The sequence below is a fragment of the Bubalus kerabau genome, chromosome 5 (assembly GCF_029407905.1).
Source record: "Bubalus kerabau isolate K-KA32 ecotype Philippines breed swamp buffalo chromosome 5, PCC_UOA_SB_1v2, whole genome shotgun sequence".
In the NCBI taxonomy this organism is placed as follows: domain Eukaryota; kingdom Metazoa; phylum Chordata; class Mammalia; order Artiodactyla; family Bovidae; genus Bubalus; species Bubalus kerabau.
Window position 1 is genome coordinate 34,221,439 of NC_073628.1, and position 21,320 is coordinate 34,242,758.

Here is a 21,320-nt window from a genome sequence, read left to right on the forward strand (position 1 = left end):
TTCTATTCGTTGAAGAATCACTTTTGGAAGAGTCTTACCATCTTTTTTCTTAACAGCATCTATCTATTCTTATTTCTTAAAAGCATGGCTGAAATTGATGAATTATTTCTCAGATGAAATAATTATTTTTACTGAAAGAGAAATTATGTTGGCTTTTTTGTAGAAATATGTACTGCTAACTGCTAAGTCGCTTCAGTCATGTCCGACTCTGTGCGACCCCATAGATGGCAGCCCACCAGGCTCCCCCGTCCCTGGGATTCTCCAGGCAAGGACACTGGAGTGGGTTGCCATTTCCTTCTCCATAGAAATATGTAAGTTGGTTCTAATATTAATATGGAAGTGCAAAGAACCCAGAACATCCTAAACAGTTTTTTAAATGATCAACAGAGTTGAAAGTTTCACCCTTCCCGGTTTCAAAAAAAAAGAAAATTTTATAGTTAATTGCACATCTTCTCTCTCTAGAGTAATATTAACTGTTCATCAAGAATCATGTTTTATAAACTTACGTCTTCCTCCCATAGAACCAAAAACAGTGTTTTTATGTCCTTTGTTGTATAATACATTAAAAATTGATAAGTAGTTATTAATATTAGATAGAAATATCACTTGTTATTGTCTTTATTTGGAGATTAAATAGAATTTAAGGACAGGTATGTAGGTACCAAATTACCAAGGGGTAGACATGGTTAGCACTTCCCTGGTGGCTCAGACAGTAAAGCATCTGCCTACAATCTGGGAGACCTGGGTTCAATCCCTGGGTCGGGAAGATCTCCTGGAGAAGGAAATGGCAACCCACTCCAGCATTCTTGCCTGGAAAATCCCATGGACAAAGGAGCCTGATAGGCTACAGTCCATGGGGTTGCAAAGAGTCAGAGACGACAGCGACTTCACACTCACACTCAGACATGGTTAATTTTATGTGTCAGCCTGGCTGGGCTATAGTACTCAGTTAATCCGATCAAACACTAATCTAGGTGCTGCTATGAGTGAAAAGCAAAGAAGAAAAGGAAAGATATAAGCATCTGAATGCAGAGTTCCAAAGAATAGCAAGAAGAGATAAGAAAGCCTTCCTCAGCAATCAATGATCAATGCAAAGAAATAGAGGAAAACAACAGAATGGGAAAGACTAGAGATCTCTTCAGGAAAATTAGAGATACCAAGGGAACATTTCATGCAAAGATGGGCTTGATAAAGGATAGAAATGGTATGGACCTAACAGAGGCAGAAGATATTAAGAACAGGTGGCAAGAATACACAGAAGAACTGTACAAAAAATATCTTAACGACCCAGATAATCACGATGGTGTGATCACTCACCTAGAGCCAGACATCCTGGAATGTGAAGTCAAGTAGGCCTTAGAAAGCATCACTACGAACAAAGCTAGTGGAGGTGATGGAATTCCAGCTGAGCTATTTCAAATCCTAGAAGATGACACTGTAAAAGTGCTGCACTCAATATGCCAGCAAATTGGGAAATCTCAGCAGTGGCCAGAGGACTGGAAAAGGTCAGTTTTCATTCCAATCCCAAAGAAAGGTAATGCCAAAGAATGCTCAAACTACCGCACAATTGCACTCATCGCACACACTAGTAAAGTAATGCTCAAAATTCTCCAAGCCAGGCTTCAGGAATACGTGAACCATGAACTTCCAAATGTTCAAGCTGGTTTTAGAAAAGGCAGAGGAACCAGAGATCAAATTGCCAACATCCACTGGATCATGGAAAAAGCAAGAGAGTTCCAGAAAAACATCTATTTCTGCTTTATTGACTATGCCAAAGCCTTTGACTGTGTGGATCAGAATAAATTGTGGAAAGTTCTGAAAGAGGTGGGAATACCAGACCACCTGACCTGCCTCTTGAGAAACCTATATGCAGGTCAGGAAGCAACAGTTCGAACTGGACATGGAACAACAGACTGGTTCCAAATAGGAAAAGGACTACGTCAAGGCTGTATAGTGTATGCAGAGTACATCATGAGAAATGCTGGGCTGGAAGAAGCACAAGCTGGAATCAAGATTGCCTGGAGAAATATCAATAACCTCAGATATGCAGATGACACCACCCTTATAGCAGAAAGTGAAGAGGAACTAAAAAGCCTCTTGGTGAAAGTGCGAGAGTGAAAAAGTTGGCTTAAAGCTCAACATTCAGAAAACTAAGATCATGGCATCTTGTCCCATCACTTCATGGCAGATAGATGGGGAAACAGTGGAAACAGTGTCAGACTTTATTTTTCTGGGCTCCAAAATCACTGCAGATGGTGATTGCAGCCATGAAATTAAAAGACACTTACTCCTTGGAAGGAAAGTTATGACGAACCTAGATAGCATATTCAAAAGCAGAGACATTACTTTGCCAACAAAGGTCCGTCTAGTCAAGGCTATGGTTTTTCCAGTGGTCATGTATGGATGTGAAAGTTGGACTGTGAAGAAAGCTGAGCGCCTAAGAATTGATGCTTTTGAACTGTGGTGTTGGAGAAGACTCTTGAGAGTCTCTTGGACTGCAAGGAGATCCAACCAGTCCATTCTAAAGGAGATCAGTCCTGGGTGTTCTTTAGAAGGACTGATGCTAAAGCTGAAACTCCAATACTTTGGCCACCTCATGCGAAGAGTTGACTCATTGAAAAAGACTGATGCTGGGAGGGTTTGGGGGCAGGAGGAGAAGGGGATGACAGAGGATGAGATGGCTGGATGGCATTACCAACTCAATGGACAAGAGTTTGGGTGAACTCCGGGAGTTGGTGATAGACAGGGAGGCCTGGCATGCTGCAATTCATGGGGTCGAAAAGAGTTGGACACGACTGGGTGACTGAACTGAACTGAACCGATGAAGGTGTTTTGTGATCTAGTCAACGTTTACGATTAATTTACTTTTAAATAAAGAAGATGATCCTCAGTACTTTTGGAAGCCCTCATTCAATTAATTGAAAGACCTTAAAAGGAAAAGTGAGGTTTTCTTGAGGAAGAAGAAACACGTCAATACTGCAGTGACAATTTCTGCCTAAGAGTCAGCAACCTGCCAGTCTGCCCCCACAATTGCATAAGCCACTTCTGTGAAATAAATCTGTTAATATATATGGTCTACAAGTTCTGTTTCTCTGGAGAACCCCAAGTGATACAAGCCCCTTTTAGTTACTGTACTTAACAATGCTAGATCATTCTTTTTTGAAATGTCTCTTTATTGAGAAATTCTATATTCACTGAGTCATTGTCATCATAATTTTTAAAACATTATATTAGTTTTTAAGTATAGTGATTCAGTGTTTTCACAAATTATACTCCACTAACAGTTATTACAAGACAAAGGCTATAATTCCCTGTGCTATAGAAAGTCTGAATTTGGATTCTTCCCCTACACCGTTGTTCTTAGTTTATTTGTTTCTGTGTAGTCACTAGCCTAAACTAAATCTGGAATTCTGTCTCCCATGGAATGTGTAGCCACTGAAATCTATATTAAGGGCTTTTCTTTCTTTTTTTCTTGTTTTGTTTTCTTTTTTTTTTTTTTCCTTTTTTTTTTTTCCTTTGGTCATGCCGTGAGGCTTGTGGGAACTCTGTGACCAGGGAGAACCTTGGGCCCCAGCAGTGAAAGCACCAAGCCCTAACTACTGGACCACCAGGGAATTCCCCTTGTTTTCATTTTTAAGTTTGGCTTCCTAGGGGTCTCCTCTGCACCTGTATAGCATAGTGTCCAGCCAAAGATTAATCAAAGATTGTGTTCAAACATCTCAAGCCAATAAGAGTTACCCTCTCTACTGATCCGATCGGTATGTGCTGGGGAGTACATTCAGTGTTCAGGCCGTTTTCATTTCCTTCCTGGTTCTCATATTCTTCTGAGTCCTCCAGAGCCCCATTTCCTCTTCACTTTGTATGTTCTATAGGCTCCATTAGCCCAGACATTTCCATGATTTAGGCCTATTCCTGTCTTTGATGTATATGCTCACAGCCTTTGTTCCACTCTGGATACTAGAAAGCTTATCCAGCACCCTTGGCTGTATCACCTCTGGGAATTCCTTTTCAATCCTGGCCTACTCTGACAATCCAATTGTTTGCTCCAAATAGGCTCACAATAATGAAGAAGCAGAGCCACCTGCCATCCATGTTTATTTGCCATTGAGATCACCAGGTTAACAGATTATGCTCTAAATCAAGTAAGCCTCTTCTGCCTTAGCAGCAAGACTTGGTTTTCATGCCCTGCCCCAGTCAAGTTGAACCTCTGTGCCAACAGAACTGATGTAGGGGTATGGGTGTAATCCCAGGCAAGAACAACAAAATATCTTACTGTTCTTATCTGAAATTCACTAGTTTTCACGAATAGGCATTTCTTCAGTTTGAAGTATGTCTATATTTCTGGAGTGCCAAATCATTATTTTGATAGTTTTGTCCAGCTCTATCCTTGCTTTGGGAGAAAGGATTTGTCACCCTCCTCATTACATCATGTTGAAGTAAATCTCTACCTTTATTTAATTACTTTTTAATTTTTTGGCTGCACAGTATGGTATGTGGGATCTTAGTTCCCTGACCAAGGATCAAACCCATGCCCCCTGAATTGGGAGTGTGGAGTCTTAACCACTGGACCACCAGGGAAGTCCATTCACCTTTAATTTTATCTTTCAAAAAATATCCTGAGAATTCCCTCCAGAGTCTGAGAAGTAATTGTAGTATCTAGTTTCCATGGTTGGATGAGTCAGGATCCCAAGAATAACATTTCACTTTTTAGGCCTTTACAGAAGACGTGACAACTACATAAATGACAAAGATGCTTCTTAACTCATAGAGGACCAGGGCTTACTATATTTTGTATATAGCATATTTTAAAATATATTCTATTTATAGTTTAGCTCCAGCATTTTGGAGCTGTTTCAAACTTACTTTAAAACTGATTAATTATATTTTTCCTTTAATTTCAGAGTTCAGTTAAGTTCCTTATGTCATCCCCTGAAATTGCTTCGCTCTCATGGGGGCAAATGAAAGTACAAGGCTCTACAAAAATCTATAAGGATTGCAAAGTGTGGCCAGGGGGAAGTCGGGATTGGGATTGGAGAGAAACAGGAACTGAGGTAAGCTATTAGTGTCTGGTTGAAACTGTGTAAGGCTGGCCAAGTAATTTCCAAACTCCTAAGCCTTAATGACCAAGTTCCAAGTGAAAAGTAACTATTTCTTTCATTCTCTCCCTCTTTATTTCTCTCTCGATATAATACACATACCACTAAACTCACCATTAAACTTTTAAAATATGAAATACAATTGACTTTTTGTCATAAACTTGCACCGTAACTACCATTACTAATTCTAGGACATATTTATCATCCCAAAGGAAAGCTCATAACCATTAGCAGTCATTCTTTCTTCCCTCTCTCCAGCTCCTGGCAACTACTTTCTGTTTCTATAGATGTGCCTATTCTAGACATTTCAAATAAACAAATTCATTCAATTCTCTTAAGTACTACCTAGGACTGGAAATTCTAGGTCATATGGTAACTCTGTGATTCACCTTTTGAGGAACTGCCAGACTGCTTTCCAAATTAACTGTACCATTTTACACTATAGATGTTAGGAATGTATGATGGTTTCAATTTTTCTAAGTCCCTCCTCACCAACACTTACTCTTATTTGCTTGGCTTTGCTTTTATTATATCATCCTGCTGCTAAGTCGCTTCAGTCGTGTCCGACTCTGTGCGACCCCATAGACGGCAGCCTACCAGGCTCCGCCGTCCCTGGGATACTCCAGGCAAGAACATTGGAGTGGGTTGCCATTTCCTTCTCCAATGCATGAAAGTGAAAAGTGAAAGTGAAGTTGCTCAGTCGTGTCCATGGACTGCAGCCTACCAGGCTCCTCTGTCCATGGGATTTTCCAGGCAAGAGTACTGGAGTGGGGTGCCATTGCCTTCTCCGATTATATCATCCTAGTTAATGTGAAATGTTATCTCATTGTGATTTGAAGTTGCATTTCCATTATACTTCCTCCAGTATTCTCAGTGTACCATGCTCAAAATAGAGTCTCCATTCTGTGAGTGGAGGCTGGTTAAAAGAAGGGAACCCTCAACTCACCCTCCACACTCACATGGGACTTGGCTTAAGCAATAGATAGTTGCAGGCAGTATCAGAAGCACTGATATCCTGATTCTTCCAGGAAGAAGGTCTTATAGCTGGTAGTAGAGACAAGGAATAGCCCTTGGCTGCAGCAGACTGAGGTGAGTTTCCACCTCAATGGACTAGGAGGAGGGAGGCAGGTAGCAGTCTTTCTTAAAGTATCAGATTCTCACCTTTCCTACCAAATATTTCTATTTTTTTCTTAAATACTTATTTCTTAATTTGCTCTTTACTCTTTGGGCCTTCCCAAAGTCTTTTTTTAAAAAATATTTATATATTTATTTGGCTGTGCAGAATTTTGGTTGTAGGAACTATTAGTTGCAGCATGTGGGATCTAGTTCCCTGACCAGGCATTGAACCCAGGGCTTCCTGCATTGGGGCAAAGTCTTAGCCACCAGACCACAAGGGAAGCCCCTTTCCATTGTTTGAATGATTGGGGTTTAAACAAATTCTTTTTAGGTTATGTTTTTTGGTTTGTTTGTTTTAATAATTTTAAGTGTGGGTAGTGGAGCTCCTCATGCTCTAATGATGGAAGTTGATCCTTCTATTTTGAAGGATGGTTTTGCTGGGTATACAATTTGTGGTTGAAAGTGTTTTTCTTGCAATACTTTGAAAACATCATTCCACTTTTTTTGATGTTAGGTTACTGATGAGAAATGTTATTAAGGTTTCCTTGGACTGAACAAGTCACTTCTCTCTTGCTGCTTTCAAAATTCTCTTTAGCTTTTGACAGCTTGACTATGATACATCTATCAATACATGCGGATCTCTTTGAGTTTATTTTGCTTGGAACGTATGGAACTTCATTAATGTGTAGATTTTTGTTCATCATTAAATTTGGGAAATTTTCACCAGTTACTTCTTCAAATATTCCTTCTGCCCCTTCTATCTCTCATCCTCTGTGAAAACTGTTAGGGGTATGTTGTGGGGGCTTTTTGTGTGTTTTTGGTAGAGGTTTTTGGTGTCCTACAGGTTTCTGAGGCTCTCTTCATTATTTTCATTCATTTTTCTGTCCCTTTTTGCAGATTGGATCATCTCAATTTACGTATCTTTGAGTTTTGCTGATTCTTGCCTACAGTTATACCCCTTTAGTGTAATTTTCATTTCAATATTGTACTTTTCAGCTCCAGAATTTCCTTTAAAAAATAATTTCTATCTCTTTATTGTTATTCTCCAGTTAGATACATTCTTACACTATCCTTTAATTCTTTAGATATGGTTTCCTGGTACAATGACAGAAGTTTCCTTATATGCTTGAAACCAATAAGTGTTTTACTTTGGTTTAAGGGACTCTGTATGCAATTTGGGGTATGCAGTCAACATTTAGCCAGACACTTTAAAACTCTGCTTGATCCTTGCTTATGAAGACTCTCAAAGTTACCTAGAATTGTGACCTTAGGGCCTTCTCAGGTCATTTCTGGGCATATGCACAACCCTGGACATGTGTATGGCCTTTTCAATACCAAGGTTCATATCTGAGCTTTTCAAAGCCTCCTATAAACATCTCATTTTTTATTATTTTCATGTTAGTTTTTTAGAACCTCTCACTTGCCATGTTGTCTACTACCTCAGGCAGCTGCACTGTTAAACAATTGTCTCTGTTTTTGACAACCTTCTCCAGGAGAAAAGATGGTTTGCACTGGTGAGCTCCAACTTAGATCAAATAAAGTCTATGAGTGAAGTCTTCCACGGAACCACCACACAGGTTAAATAATGACAGTTCTCTGGGGATGGGCATTTGAAGGAGCTTTAATCCATTATTCTATCTTGGGTGATTGCTAAGCTGGTGGTTTTCACTGTGATTCCAGGTTGTTGGTTTTCAAGGTGATCACAGAAGTGATAATGGGATAGTGGGATGTGTTAAAGACCCCATTTTTCTGTTATTGTTAATTTCTCCTTTTATATCTGTTAACATTTGCCTTATATATTGAGGTGTTCCTATTTTGAGTAATACTTATGTTTTTAAATTTGTTGTTTCTTTTTCTTGAATTGATCCTTTGATTATGTCCTTCTAACAGTATTTATTTACTTTTATAATTTTTATTATTTTTTGGCTGTACCACGTGGCATGCAGGATTTGTGTTCCCCAATCAGAGATCAAATCTTTGCCCCCTTAGTGGAAACTCAGAGTCTTAACCACTAGAGCACCAGGGAAATCCCAGCAGGTTTTAAAGTCTACTTTATCTGATATAAGTATTGCTTCTCTGGCTTTCTTTTTATTTCCATTTGTATGGAATACCTTTTATCATTCCCTCATTTTCAATCTGTAGGTGTCTCTAGATCTGAAATGAAGGCAGCATATATATGGGTCTTGTTTTTATTTATTGTATTGTATTTATTTTATTTACTTGTATTTATTCAGCCAGTTTATGTCTTTTGATTGGAGCATGTAGTTCATTTACATTTATGGTCATTATTGATGTATATTCCTAATACCATTTTGTTAATTGTTTTGGATTTGTTTGTGAGGTCTTTTTTCCCCTTTCTTCTTTTGCTCTTTTCTCTTGTGATCTGATGACTGTCTTTAGTGTTATGTTTGGATTCCTTTCTTTTTTGTGTGTATATCAGAGATTTTTGTTTACTGTGAGGCTTTTATATATTTATATACATACTAGACCATTCAGATATGACCTAAGTCAAATTCCTTATGATTATACAGTGGAAGTGAGAAATAGATTTAAGGGACTAGATCTGATAGATAGAGTGTCTGATGAACTATGGGCACAGGTTCGTGACATTGTACAGAAGACAGGGATCAAGACCATCCCCATGGAAAAGAAATTCAAAAAAACAAAATGGCTGTGTGAGGAGGCCTTACAAATAGCTGTGAAAAGAAGAGAAGCGAAAAGCAAAGGAGAAAAGGAAAGATATAAGCATCTGAATGCAGAGTTCCAAAGAATAGCAAGAAGAGATAAGAAAGCCTTCCTCAGGGATCAATGCAGAGAAATAGAGGAAGACAACAGAATGGGAAAGACTAGAGATCTCTTCAAGAAACTTAGAGATACCAAGGGAACATTTCATGCAAAGATGAGCTTGATAAAGGACAGAAATGGTATGGACCTAACAGAGGCAGAAGATATTAAGAACAGATGGCAAGAATACACAGAAGAACTGTAGAAAAAAGATCTTCATGACCCAGATCATCACGATGGTGTGATCACTCACCCAGAGCCAGACATCCTGGAATGTGAAGTCAAGTGGGCCTTAGAAAGCATCACTATGAACAAAGCTAGTGGAGGTGATGGAATTCCAGTTGAGCTATTTCAAATCCTGAACGATGATGCTGTGAAAGTGCTGCACTCAATATGCCAGCAAATTGGGAAAACTCAGCAGTGGCCAGAGGACTGGAAAAGGTCAGTTTTCATTCCAATCCCAAAGAAAGGCAATGCCAAAGAATGCTCAAACTACTGCACAATTGCACTCATCGCATACGCTAGTAAAGTAATGCTCAAAATTCTCCAAGCCAGGCTTCAGGAATACGTGAACCATGAACTTCCAGATGTTCAAGCTGGTTTTAGAAAAGGCAGAGGAACCAGAGATCAAATTGCCAACATCCACTGGATCATGGAAAAAGCAAGAGAGTTCCAGAAAAACATCTATTTCTGCTTTATTGACTATGCCAAAGCCTTTGACTGTGTGGATCAGAATAAATTGTGGAAAGTTCTGAAAGAGGTGGGAATACCAGACCACCTGACCTGCCTCTTGAGAAACCTATATGCAGGTCAGGAAGCAACAGTTCGAACTGGACATGGAACAACAAACTGGTTCCAAATAGGAAAAGGAGTACGTCAAGGCTGTATATTGTCACCCTGCTTATTTAACTTCTATGCAGAGTACATCATGAGAAACGCTGGGCTGAAAGAAGCACAAGCTGGAATCAGGATTGCTGGGAGAAATATCAATAACCTCAAATATGCAGATGACACCACCCTTATGGCAGAAAGTGAAGAGGAACTCAAAAGCCTCTTGATGAAAGTGAAAGAGGAGAGTGAAAAAGTTGGCTTAAAGCTCAACATTCAGAAAACTAAGATCATGGCATCTTGTCCCATCACTTCATGGCAAATAGATGGGGAAACAGTGGAAACAGTGTCAGACTTTATTTTTCTGGGCTCCCAAATCACTGCAGATGGTGATTGCAGCCATGAAATTAAAAGACACTTACTCCTTGGAAGGAAAGTTATGGCGAACCTAGATAGCATATTCAAAAGCAGAGACATTACTTTGCCAACAAAGGTCCGTCTAGTCAAACCAGACCACTGGTTTTTCCTGTGGTCATGTATGGATGTGAGAGTTGGACTGTGAAGAAAGCTGAGCGCCAAAGAATTGATGCTTTTGAACTGTGGTGTTGGAGAAGACTCTTGAGAGTCCCTTGGACTGCAAGGAGATCCAACCAGTCCATTCTGAAGGAGATCAGCCCTGGGATTTCTTTGGAGGGAATGATGCTGAAGCTGAAACTCCAGTACTTTGGCCACCTCATGCAAAGAGTTGACTCACTGGAAAAGACTCTGATGCTGGGAGGGATTGGGGGCAGGAGGAGAAGGGGACGACAGAGGATGAGATGGCTGGATGGCATCACCGACTCGATGGACGTGGGTTTGGGTGAACTCTGGGAGTTGGTGATGGACAGGGAGGCCTGGCGTGCTGCGATTCATGCGGTCACAAAGAGTCGGACACGACTGAGCAACTGAACTGAACTGACTGATAGAAGTGACTGCTAAGTCACTTCAGTCATGTCTGACTGTTAGCAACCCTATGGACTGTAGCCCACCAGGTTCCTCTGTCCATGGGATTCTCCAGGCAAGAATACTGAAGTGGGTTGCCACGCCCTTCTCCAGGGGATCTTCCCAATGCAAGGATTGAACCCATATCTCTTATGTCTCCTGCACTGGTAGGCAGGTTCTTTACCACTAGCACCACTTGGGAAACCCATATCTATCTACCTATCTATTTATCTATGCTTGTTTTAAATTGCTGATCTCTTAATTTCAAATGCATTTTAGATAACCTGCATTTGTACTCCCCTCCCCTCACAATTACTTTTTGGTTTTTTTCTTTTTTTGGCCATGTCACACCACATGCAGGACCTTAGTTCCCCAACCAAGGATCAAACTCATGCTGCCAGCAGTGGAAGTGCAGTCTTAAAGCTCAACATTCAGAAAACTAAGATCATGGCATCTTGTCCCATCACTTCATGGCAAATAGATGGGGAAACAGTGGAAACAGTGTCAGACTTTATTTTTCTGGGCTCCAAAATCACTGCAGATGGTGATTGCAGCCATGAAATTAAAAGGCACTTACTCCTTGGAAGGAAAGTTATGACGAACCTAGATAGCATATTCAAAAGCAGAGACATAACTTTGCCAAGTCCAAAGTTGGCAGTTTGGACTGCCAAAAATTACTTTTTTGATATTATATATTTTACATCTCGGAGAAGGCAATGGCACCCCACTCCAGTACTCTTGCCTGGAAAATCCCATGGACGGAGGAGCCTGGTAGGCTGCAGTCCATGGGGTCGCTAGGAGTCGGACACGACTGAGTGACTTCACTTTCACTTTTCACTTTCATGCATTGGAGAAGGAAATGGCAACCCACTCCAGTGTTCTTGCCTGGAGAATCCCAGGGACAGGAGAGCCTGGTGGGCTGCCGTCTCTGGGGTCGCACGGAGTCGGACACGACTGAAGTGACTTAGCAGTAGCAGCATTTTACATCTCATTGTTTTGTGTCTCTGTTAGCCACTTAATTGTGGATACAAATAATTTTACTATTTTTGTCCATTTAACTTCCCTAGTAGCTTTGTGTGTGGATTATTTCCTACCTTTATTGTATGTTTGCCTTTACCAATGAGCTTTTCCATTTCATAATTTTCTTGTTATTAGTTGTGGCCTTTTCTTTCTGCCTAGAGTAGATCCTTTAGCATTTGTTGTAGAGCTGATTTGTTGGTGCTGAATTCTTCTAGCTTTTGCTTATCTGTAAAGTTTTTGATTTCTACATTGAATATGAACAGGAGCTTTGTTGGGTAGAGTATTATTTGGTTATAGGTTTTTCCTCTTTCCTCACTTTAAGTGTATCGTGCCACTCCCTTCTGGCCTATGGAGTTTCTGCTGAAAAATAATCTGTAACTTTATAGGAGTCCCCTTGTATGTTATTTGTTGCTTTTCCCTTGTTTTTAATATTCTGTCTTTAATTTTTGTCAGTTTGATTACAATATGTCTTAATGTGTTCCTCTATGGGTTAATCCTGTATGGGACTCTGCTTCCTAGACTTGGGTGACTTTCCTTTCACAGGTTAGGAAAGGTTTCAGCTATTATCTCTTCATATTTTTTTTTCAGGCTCTTTCTCTCTTTGCTTTCTGGGACCCTTATAATGCCAATATTAGTGGGTATGATGTTGTCTCAGAGGTCTTTTAAATGGTTCTAATTTCTTTTTATTTTCTATTTTCTGTTTGGCAGTGGTGATTTCCACTACTCTGTATTCCCGCTCACTGATCCATTTATCTGCTTCATTTAGTCTATTATTGATTCCTTCTAGTGTGTTTTTCATTTTAGTTATTGTTTATTAATTGTTTCATTTTTCATTTTAAAATTCTTTGTTAAAAACTTCTAATTTCTCTCTCTGTGCATCCATTCTCCTCCCAAGTTCTTTGATCATCTGTAAGATCATTACTCTGAATTCTTTCTCAGGTAGGTTGCTTATCTCAATTCTTCTTCTGGGGTTTTATCTTATTCCTTCATCCAAAACATATTCCTCTGTCTCCTCATTTTTTCTACATTGCTATTTGTATTTTTAAGTATGTGGTAGGTTAGTTATGTTTCTCCACCTTGGAAAAAAGAGTGGCCCTCTATAGAATAAATCCTGTGTGTCCCAGAAGTACACTCCATTCTCAAGGGCCAGGGGCCAGCTGGTCCCAAGGTAGTGTCTGGGCTGCATTTACAGACTCAGTTTGCAGGCTGCAGGACTGACTGTAGTTTTTCTTAGTTTTGGTGTCTGCCCCCTAGAGAGTTGAGCTGGGTCTTGACCCTCTGTTGTGCAGGGCTTTGTCTAGAAGCATGTCCTGTGGGCTCAGGAAGTCTACAGGCAGCACCTGTCTGCTGATAGGTGGGGCCGTGTGCCCAGCCAATCTGTTGCTTGACCTCAGACATCCTAGCACTGAAGCCTACAGGCTGTTCTGTGGGACCAGGTTTTGATGTGTGAAGATATCAACCTCCAGGAGAGCTCATGCAAATGAATGTGCCCTGATGTTTCTGCCACCAGGGTCTTTGTCCCCAGGGCCTCCCTTCCCCCACTCCCCAAGAGACCCTCCAAAACCAACAGGAAGGTCTGGGCCAGTCTTCTATCAAATTACTGCTTTTGCCCTTGGTCCCGGTATGTGTGAAATTTTGTGAAAACCCTTTAAGGGTGAAGTCTCTATTTCTCTCAGTCTTGATGCACTTTTGTGTTCAAGTCCTGTTTGCCTTCAAAACCAAGTCCTCTTCATGGTGCTGGAACCCTGGGCTGGAAGGCCTTACATGGGACTCAGAACTCTCACTTTTGTATGTAAAGATGTGTAACATATTTATTCTCCATTTTGTGGGTTGTGTACCTGGGGAGGTATGGAATTCAATTATATTGTGAGTCCACCCCTCCTATTGGTCTCATTATGGTGCCTTCATTTTGAACTTTAGGCACTCATTGTTTTGATCCAGACACCTAGTTGTTTACCTACCTGGATCTTAGGAATGTACTGGACTGGTAAAAGGAATGGGAAGGCTTTGAGATATAGAAGGGACAGAATAAGAGAAGGCTGAGGAATAAGAAGCTATGATGCTTGTGAACCAAATGACTCCACTGAATTGCTTCATAGAGTAAAGCTAGAGGGGTGTAAGAGTAGACAGTGGTATGGTTGACAGTGTCGCAGACCTCAGTTTACATTTATTTAGTGGACAAGGCATAGCCACTTCAGATACTGAAGCAGGAAATTGATGTGACTGATGATTTTCCAGACTATGCATTTAAGATATATTGGAGTACCAATTTATGAGTGTGCCACATTGGAGAGATTTTTTTTCTTCAAAAATGGATTTAACACCATATGCTGTATTTTTCCCATATAAGACTACATGAGTTAATATTACTTTTAACCTCATTCTGCATTTAAGGAAGCTTAGTAAGCACAGAGGTTATATACTTGCAGAGGTACACAGCTAGAAAAATGTGAAATCAAATGGTAAATTCAGGTCAGATTCTAACTTTCTTTTACTCCATTATGATTCTTATATCATAACTTTAACGTTAAAGACTATAAAACTGTAACGGTACCATTGTTGATAATAGGAAAATGGGAAAAGTTTGCTCTAAGTTTAGTTTTCATCTTGTTAAGTTTCACCTGTCAGCTGAATACATAAGAGGAGGTGTTCTAGAACTAGTTGAAGAGAGAAGAACTAGGAAAGATGAGAGGAAAAGCTGAGATGTTGACTAGAACTCATCTGCATAGGAGCAAAAGGACATCTAATCAAAGCTATTACACCTCAGAGTTTTCATCTATAAAATGGAGATAGTAATATTACCTACCTCATAGAGCTGATCTAAGAATTAATGTACTGTGCTAGATACGGTATAAAAGTGAAGTGAAGTCGCTCAGTCGTGTCCAACTCTTTTCGACCCTGTGGACTGTAGCCCTCCAGGCTCCTCCATCCATGGGATTCTCCAGGCAAGAATACTGGAGTGGGTTGCCACTTCCTTCTCCATAGGTACGGTATAGGCATTCAATAAATGATGCTGTTATTGTTAAGTTAGTAATAGTGTGGGTGGATATGAAACAGCAAATTTGAAAACTATTAAGGTGAGAGAGTCATATTGGGAGTTTGGAATTAGCAGATGCAAATTGGTATATATAGAATGGATAAATAACAAGGTCCTACTGTATAGAACAGGGAATTATATTCAGTATTCCATGATAACCCATAATGGAAAAGAATATGAAAAAATATGTATATAACATATGTATAACTGAATCACATTGCTGTACAGCAGTAATTAAAACAACACTGTAATTCAACTATACTTCAATAAAAATTTTAAAAGGTGAAATTTGCAGGATAAGGCAGTTTATTAGATTTAGCGGGCAAAGGAGAAGTCTGGCATGGATAAATGGGTACGTGGTTGTACCATTTATTGAGGCTGGGTATATGAAGATGAGGAACAAGTATGTTTGTGTTTGAGACAGAGGCTGGGTAGATAAAAGGAGTAATTCTTTTGGAATATGTTGAGTTTGAACTTACATTAGGGCTCTAGATAGAGATTTCTAGCCAATATTTAGATTTATAGGTCCAGGCACTGTCACATTTTAGCTAGATATCTTAACCAAGTTATATAGCCTGACTGTGTCTCAGTTTAACCATTTCAAAATGGAGAATAATAATGTCTGTTTGTTATGGGTTGATGAAAGAGTAATACATGGGTTGGGAAGAATAAATTTTAAAAACGCATGCCAGTTGCCATCATGCAAATTCATTCTTTCTCCCACTCAGTATTTCTCAGTGTAATTCATGGATCTCTTACATCAGAATCATCTAGAGGTTTGTTTAAAAGGCATGTCCTGATCTCCCTCACTCTTCCCAACTGCTAAATCAGAATGTCTTGAGGATGGGACCTGGAAAAAAATATACTTCATTTGGTTGCTTTGAATACTAAATATGTTCATCTTTGTAAAACATCTGCCACAGTACCTGTCACATAGGAGATACTTGATTTTTTGTAATTTTTAAAATTTTCTTTTCTTCCTTAGTTACCAGAAAATTATGTGCTTGGCACATAACAGTGCTCTACACTATTAGTTTCTCCCAATATAACTACAGAAATGATCAAATTACTTCTAAAAGTCTCAGAAACACTCTGATTTGTACATCAGATGCTGCTTAATAAGGAATCCTTGAGGGATTAAGAGCCTGAGAGTGTTTAGAGGATTTCTTATTACTTTGGACTACTTCAATTGTTTATACCATGAACTGATGGAAGTATTATCTCTAGTTATTTTTTGTACTCTAAATATATGGTAGTAGTGCTGAGCTATTCTTTTTTTTTTTTTTGGCTGCACCAACGGTTTATAGGATTTTAGGTCCCCGACCAGGATTGAACCTGCGCCCACAGCACCAAAAGCACAGAATCTTAACCTTTGGACCACCAGGGAATTCCTTTGTTCAGCTGTTCTTTTTAATGAACTTAGTGATGAACAATAGTAAGTATTTATTATCATGCCTATGGACCAAGCTGGAGCAGCTCTACCCCAAGCTACAGTTGGCACGTTGGCTGAATGCTCCATCTACCTTGGACCAGGGAGATAGCCAGGACCTGATCTTTCTTCATGGGGCTATCTGAAGCTCACAAACATAATTGCCACTGAGCAAGTATATTTCAAGATTTTGCTTGCCTCAGGTTCACAAATATAAATTTCCATGTCAGTAGAGCATAGAAGTATATATAAGTATATATATACATATATATATATATATATGTATATATAAGAAGGCAAGAGGAATGAATATTTGCTGAACAGTAATCCAAACTATCAGAATGTTTAGTCACATGTTATACATCTGCATATGAGTTGTTCCTCATATACATCTGCATATGAGTTGTTCCTCAGGTAACTTAAGCCATACATATCCAAAGCCGATTTCACTTCCTTTTCCCTACTGCACCCCCCTCCCCCCGAAAAAATCTAGGAACTTTCTTGTGTGTTTTTCCATAATTCCATTAATGGAATTACTGTCTACACAGTCACATAGAAGAGAAATATCATATACAATTTTTATGTCTCCAGCTTTCTCCTCCACCACATCCAATGGAGTCCATTTGTTGACTCAGCCTTGGCAAAGTCTTTCAAATCTGTTCCTTCCTAGTGCCCAGTGCTCTCACCTGGGCTGTGGAATCAATCTCCTTCCTGGTTCTCCTGCCTCTTATTCTATGTTTTTGAGGTCTGTCTTCTATTATCATTTCTAAAACATGAACTAGTCATCTCACTGCTCTGCTTAGAAAACTTCTAAGGCTTTCCCTAAACCTCAAAACTAAGTAAAAACTCCTCAGGATGTGGTTTAGGGCCATTAAAAAAGTAATAATAATACAGTTCCAATTTTTTTTTCAATTTCATCCCCTATATTTCATAAAACACATGTGAAGGCCTACCTATTCCATACCCAATACCTATTCCCTTACAAACCTACCATGATCTTTCATTTCTGTACTTTTCCTAAAACCATTTCCTTTACTTGAAATTAACTACTCCCTTCTGTACCTGTTGAAATCTTATATATCCTTCAATTCCTAGCTTTTGTTTTATCTCCTCTCTGAAGCACTTCCTGTTAATCCTTGTAAAAATGAGCTGCTTACCCCATTCTCAGTATTTCAGTAGTATTTTGTGCCTCTATTTTAGCACTTAGTGCAGTTCAACTGTATGGTACTGAGTGGGCATTTGCCTGTCTCCCTCATTACGTGGTGAGCTCCCCAAGGGCACGAGTTATGCACTTAGCACAGCGCCTGCAAAGGAGGGGCTCGGTAAACACTGGCTGCATTGAATTTTTCATAATAAATGTTGTTAAAAATCTTTTTTACACTTTGTGACATTCCCTCTGAGGTAGGTTAATGTTGTGATTCCTTTTTTTGATCAGTTTAAAGAGGGTAGGAGCAGATTATATAGTAATTGCAGAATGGAAATATATAAAAAATTATTGTCTTAAACCAGTTTCCTTTAAATAATAATTTCTACTACCTACTCCAAAATCTCTACCAATCATTAAATAACTGCTGTTATTTAATGCAGAGCCTGGTCAAATATAGCTCTTCCAGGGTCACACCACTAGTAATTTTTGGAACCAAGATTTGAACCCTGAGTCTTTATAAAGCCTATACTTTTCTCCTATTACATACTGTCCTCACTCATTTCTATGCTAAAGCAATAACTGTCTTATTGGAGAAGAGTTTTCTATGTGGAAACATACATATGTCTTTCACTTATGTTAGGCTGAAAACGGGCAAGGAGGAAGATATGACAAAAATGTAAATTTAAAAGAAAAGCAGGGAAAAAAAAATAAAAAAGAAAGAAAAGCAGGACTTCCCTGGTGGTCTAATGGTTAAGAATTTGCCTGCCCATACGGGGAACATAGATTTGATCCCTGGCCTGGGAAGATCCCACATGCCTCGGGGCGACTAAGCCCCTTGCCACTACTCCTGAGCCAGCGCACCCGAGAGCCCATGCTCCGCAACAAGAGACGCCTCCGCAGTCAAGAAGCCCAAGCACTGCAGCAACTAGAGAGTAGCCCCCGCTCACGTCACCTCAAGAAAGCCACGAGTACAACAATAAAGACCCAGCACAGCCAAAAATAAATAAATCAAGCCAAACCCAATTAGCAGGCACCCGAAGAGAACCAAAGGAAATGTGGAAACTTTAAGCTATTTTTCTGATTTTTAAAATTGAAATGTAGTTGATTTTACTGCACCTTTCAATTTTAAATAATATGAAACCTACAGAACAGTTGTATGACTTATGATAAATACCTAGACACCCTTTAACAAAATCCTCAAGTTGTTAATACTTTGCCATATTTGTTTTTTCTCTCTCATCAGATACACACACACACACACACACACATTTCCCCCCAATCATTTGAGTGTAAATGACAGATATTTTAGCATTTCTTTCCTAAAAACATAAACTTTCTCCTGCATAGCCACAATATCATTCTTACAACTAAGGATATCCTTGATATACTAGTATACAGTATATTTTTATTTCCCCAAAAATGTCCTTAATAGTTATAACTATTGCTGATTTTGTGGTTTTCTTTTAATATATAATATAGGCAATAGGTATAAAGTGTAACATAATTCTCAAAGTCTTGTCCTTTTGACCAGACTAAAGGTTCTTGACTACCTAAGGAAATACAGTTGAGCTGAGCCGTCCCTAACCCATTCTGCTTTTGTGTTTGTTTTGCTTGCGTTTTCCCATTCGCCTTCTAAACCTGGGTGACATGGAACGTCTATGTTGAATCTCTCCTTCCCCTTTTTCTATTTTGAAATATTTTGAACCTATATAACAAATATGAAGAAAATAATAAACACTTGTATACCATCAGCCTAGGTTTACCAGTTTTTAATCTTCTGGCACATTTGTTTGTTTTGTCTCTCAGTATCTTTCTGAATAACTATATTTGCTTTTACAAAATCATTTGTAACTAAGTACTGACATAATGATACATAACTCTAAATGTTTCAGCTTATATCTAATAAAACAAAGGCATTCTGCCTTACATAATGTTACACTCAAGAAACTCAACATTTATAGAATAATATCAACTCTGTAATCAAGCTATAACAACTGTTCCAATAAAATATCTTTTATAACTGGCTTTCGTTTCAAACCCAAGATCCAATGAGGGCTCATGCACTGCATTTTGTTGTCATTTTTCTTTAGTCTTCCCTGACTTTCCTACAGATGGTAATGCGTCTGCCTACAATGCGGGAGACCCAGGTTCGACCCCTGGGTTGGGAAGATCCTCTGGAGAAGGAAGTGGCAACCCACTCCAGTACTCTTGCCTGGAAAATCCCATGGACAGAGGAGCCTGGTAGGCTACCGTCCATGGGGTCGCAAAGAGTCGGACACGACTGAGAGACTTCACTTCTTCTTTAGTCTATCAGTACACAGATTTATTGATTGAAGTATAATTGACCTATAATACTATGCAAGTGCCAAGTACCCAACATAATGATTTCATATTTCTATACATTAAAAAATGATCACCACAATAAGTCTGGTTACTGTCACCTTACAGTTTTTATATTATTGATTATATTCCCCATGCTGCACATTTTATCCCCATGATTCATTTATCTTGTAACTCACCTGTTTCACTCATCTCCCCTACCACCTCCCCTCTGGCAACTACATGTTTATTTTGTGTCTAATTTCTGTTTTGTTTTTTTTTGCTTACTCATGTGTTTTTTTAGATTGCACATATAAATGATATCATTTAGTCTTTGTTTTTCTCTGACTTATGTCACTTAGCTTAATACCCTCTAGGTACATCCATGTTGTCACAAATGGTTAAGATTTCATTCTTCTAGTGTTTTCATTTTCTTTGCAAAAATACACAGAAGTGGAACTGTTGGATCGTATAGTACTTCTATTTTTAATATTCTGAGGAACCTCCATATTGTTTTCCATAGTGACTGTACCAATTTACATTCCCAGCAGTGTACAGGGTTCTCTTTTCTCCACATCCTTGCCAACACTTGTTATTTGTTGTCTTTTTGATAAGAGCCATTCTGACAGATCTGAAATGATAATTGCACTTGGAATTCTCTAGGCCAGAATACTGGAGTGGGTAGCCTTTCCCTCCTACAGGGATCTCCCCAACCCAGGGATTGAACCCAGGTCTCCCACATTGCAAGTGGATTCTTTACCAGCTGAGCCAAAAGGGAAGTCCAAGAATACCTGAATGGGTAGCCTATCCCTTCTCCAGCAGATCTTCCCGACCCAGGAATAAAACCGGGGCGGTGGGGCAGGGAGGGGCATTGAATCCAGGTCTCCCGCATCTCAGGCGGATTCTTTACCAGCTGAGCCACAGAGAGCCCAACAGACACATGAAAAGATACTAATAGCTTTCCTCCAAGAGAAAACAATTAAAATTTCCATAACATCATGTTATGGAAAGCCTCCTAAAGAAAAAGAACAAAGTCAGACACTCACTGAAGGAGGAGAGCCTTAGTGGTTTGCCCAAGGAGACTGGAAGAAGCAGAGGGGGAGCCGGTGGCAGAGAGAGGATGGCTCAGTGACAGGCTGGCGCTGCCCTCACAGGCCTCTGCACAAGGCTGTGAGTAATCACACGCCAAGGCCTGGAGCCACAGGCTGCTGCAGTTATCTTTCATGTCGCCCTGTACGTTTCACCCTGAGCCTGCAGTAAAGCACGCAGCAGCCAAATTGGGTTCCACTGATCCTGCAACCCTGATGGGCTCCTGCTGTCCCTAGTCTCTGAATCTCCAGAGGATGATTCAGATTCGGTTTTGCACTCTTTTATGACCTTTCACTTCACTGAGCAGTGGGCTTGTTTCATTATACTAGCACGGTCAGCTCTGACAGCCTAGGAATCACGGTGCTCCTCAGAGTAGAGGCTGTTCTTTGTTAAATGAAGGAATCATTCAGTATTTCAGAGAAATTCATCTACTTGCAAGTGAAGCTCTCCAACTCTGAATTATAATTGTTAAAT

At 39.6% G+C, this 21,320-nt stretch overlaps 1 protein-coding gene across 3 annotated transcripts in view; it reads left to right on the top strand.

The window, feature by feature from the left end:
- The window catches only part of AAMDC (adipogenesis associated Mth938 domain containing), a 35,118-nt gene that overhangs the window by 3,800 nt on the left and 9,998 nt on the right, over positions 1 to 21,320 (top strand). For 2 of the 3 annotated variants that reach the window (XM_055581413.1, XM_055581412.1), the window contains exon 2: positions 4,902 to 5,051. In XM_055581413.1, coding sequence (XP_055437388.1) covers positions 4,920 to 5,051 — 132 coding nt within the window. In that variant the 5' untranslated portion in view covers positions 4,902 to 4,919. Of the gene's footprint in view, positions 1 to 4,053; positions 4,143 to 4,901; positions 5,052 to 21,320 lie in introns of all 3 variants that reach the window. The other variant, XM_055581411.1, reaches the window with a different exon arrangement.